General features: G+C 57.4%; 1 protein-coding gene across 1 annotated transcript in view; it reads right to left on the bottom strand.

Annotated features, from left to right (window-relative positions):
* Positions 1 to 914, bottom strand: part of H257_07029 (hypothetical protein) — a gene marked incomplete at its 3' end in the record, with an annotated part of 4,309 nt that overhangs the window by 2,232 nt on the left and 1,163 nt on the right. The window contains exon 2 of the mRNA XM_009832443.1: positions 280 to 878. Within this exon, the coding sequence (XP_009830745.1) occupies positions 280 to 878 (599 nt within the window). The remainder of the gene's footprint in view (positions 1 to 279; positions 879 to 914) is intronic.

Below are 914 nucleotides of genomic sequence, written 5' to 3' on the forward strand. Positions count from 1 at the left end.
GGGAGTAGTAGTGGTGGGGTCGGGAGTAGTAGTAGTGGGGTTGGGAGTAGTAGTAGTGGGGTCGGGAGTAGTAGTAGTGGGGTGGGGAGTAGTAGTAGTGGGGTTGGGAGTAGTAGTAGTGGGGTCGGGAGTAGTAGTAGTGGGGTCGGGAGTAGAAGGTTCAGGAGTATCTTTGTCAGTCGAAGGTGTAGGAGTATATTCGCCAGTCGTAGGTTTAGGACTCGCCTTCGTAGTAGTACTAGGAGCAGGAGTCATTATTGTGGCAGGTGCAGGGGTGACCGTGGTTTTGGGTGCAGGGGTCACTGTTGTAATAGGTGCCGGGGTCACGGTGGTGGGAGGTGTAGGAGTGACCGTGGTGGTAGGTGCAGGGGTCGTCACGGTGGTGGTGGGCGCAGGGGTCGCAGTGGTGGTAGGTTGACAAGCCGATGCAGGGGTGCGCGTGGAATATGCAGGGGTCGCAGTGGTGGTAGATCGACAAGCCGATGCAGGGATGCGCGTGGAATATGCAGGGGTCTCAGTGGTGGTAGGTCGACTAGCCGATGCAGGAGTGCGTGTGGAATATGCAGGGGTCTCAGTGGTGGTAGGTCGACTAGCCGATGCAGGAGTGCGTGTGGAATATGCAGGGGTCTCAGTGGTGGTAGGTCGACAAGTCGGTTTGGCGCGCTTGCTATGCGAATGTTTCAACCTGCCCGCTCTGGTGGGAGGTGCAGGGTTGACCATGGTGGTAGGTGCAGGGGTGACCGTGGTCGTGGGGACTCGATAAGCCGATTTGACGCCATACACGTCCGTCGGCCCGCTATGCGAATGTTTTAACCAGCACGTTCCGCCTTCGTGGCTGGTCCACACAAACAATTGGCACCCGTCGGTGATGTCGCAGTCTTCACCACAAGACTCGGCGAACTTTTGTTTTGTGG

Source organism: Aphanomyces astaci (genome assembly GCF_000520075.1).
Source record: "Aphanomyces astaci strain APO3 unplaced genomic scaffold supercont1.14, whole genome shotgun sequence".
NCBI lineage: Eukaryota > Oomycota > Saprolegniomycetes > Saprolegniales > Verrucalvaceae > Aphanomyces > Aphanomyces astaci.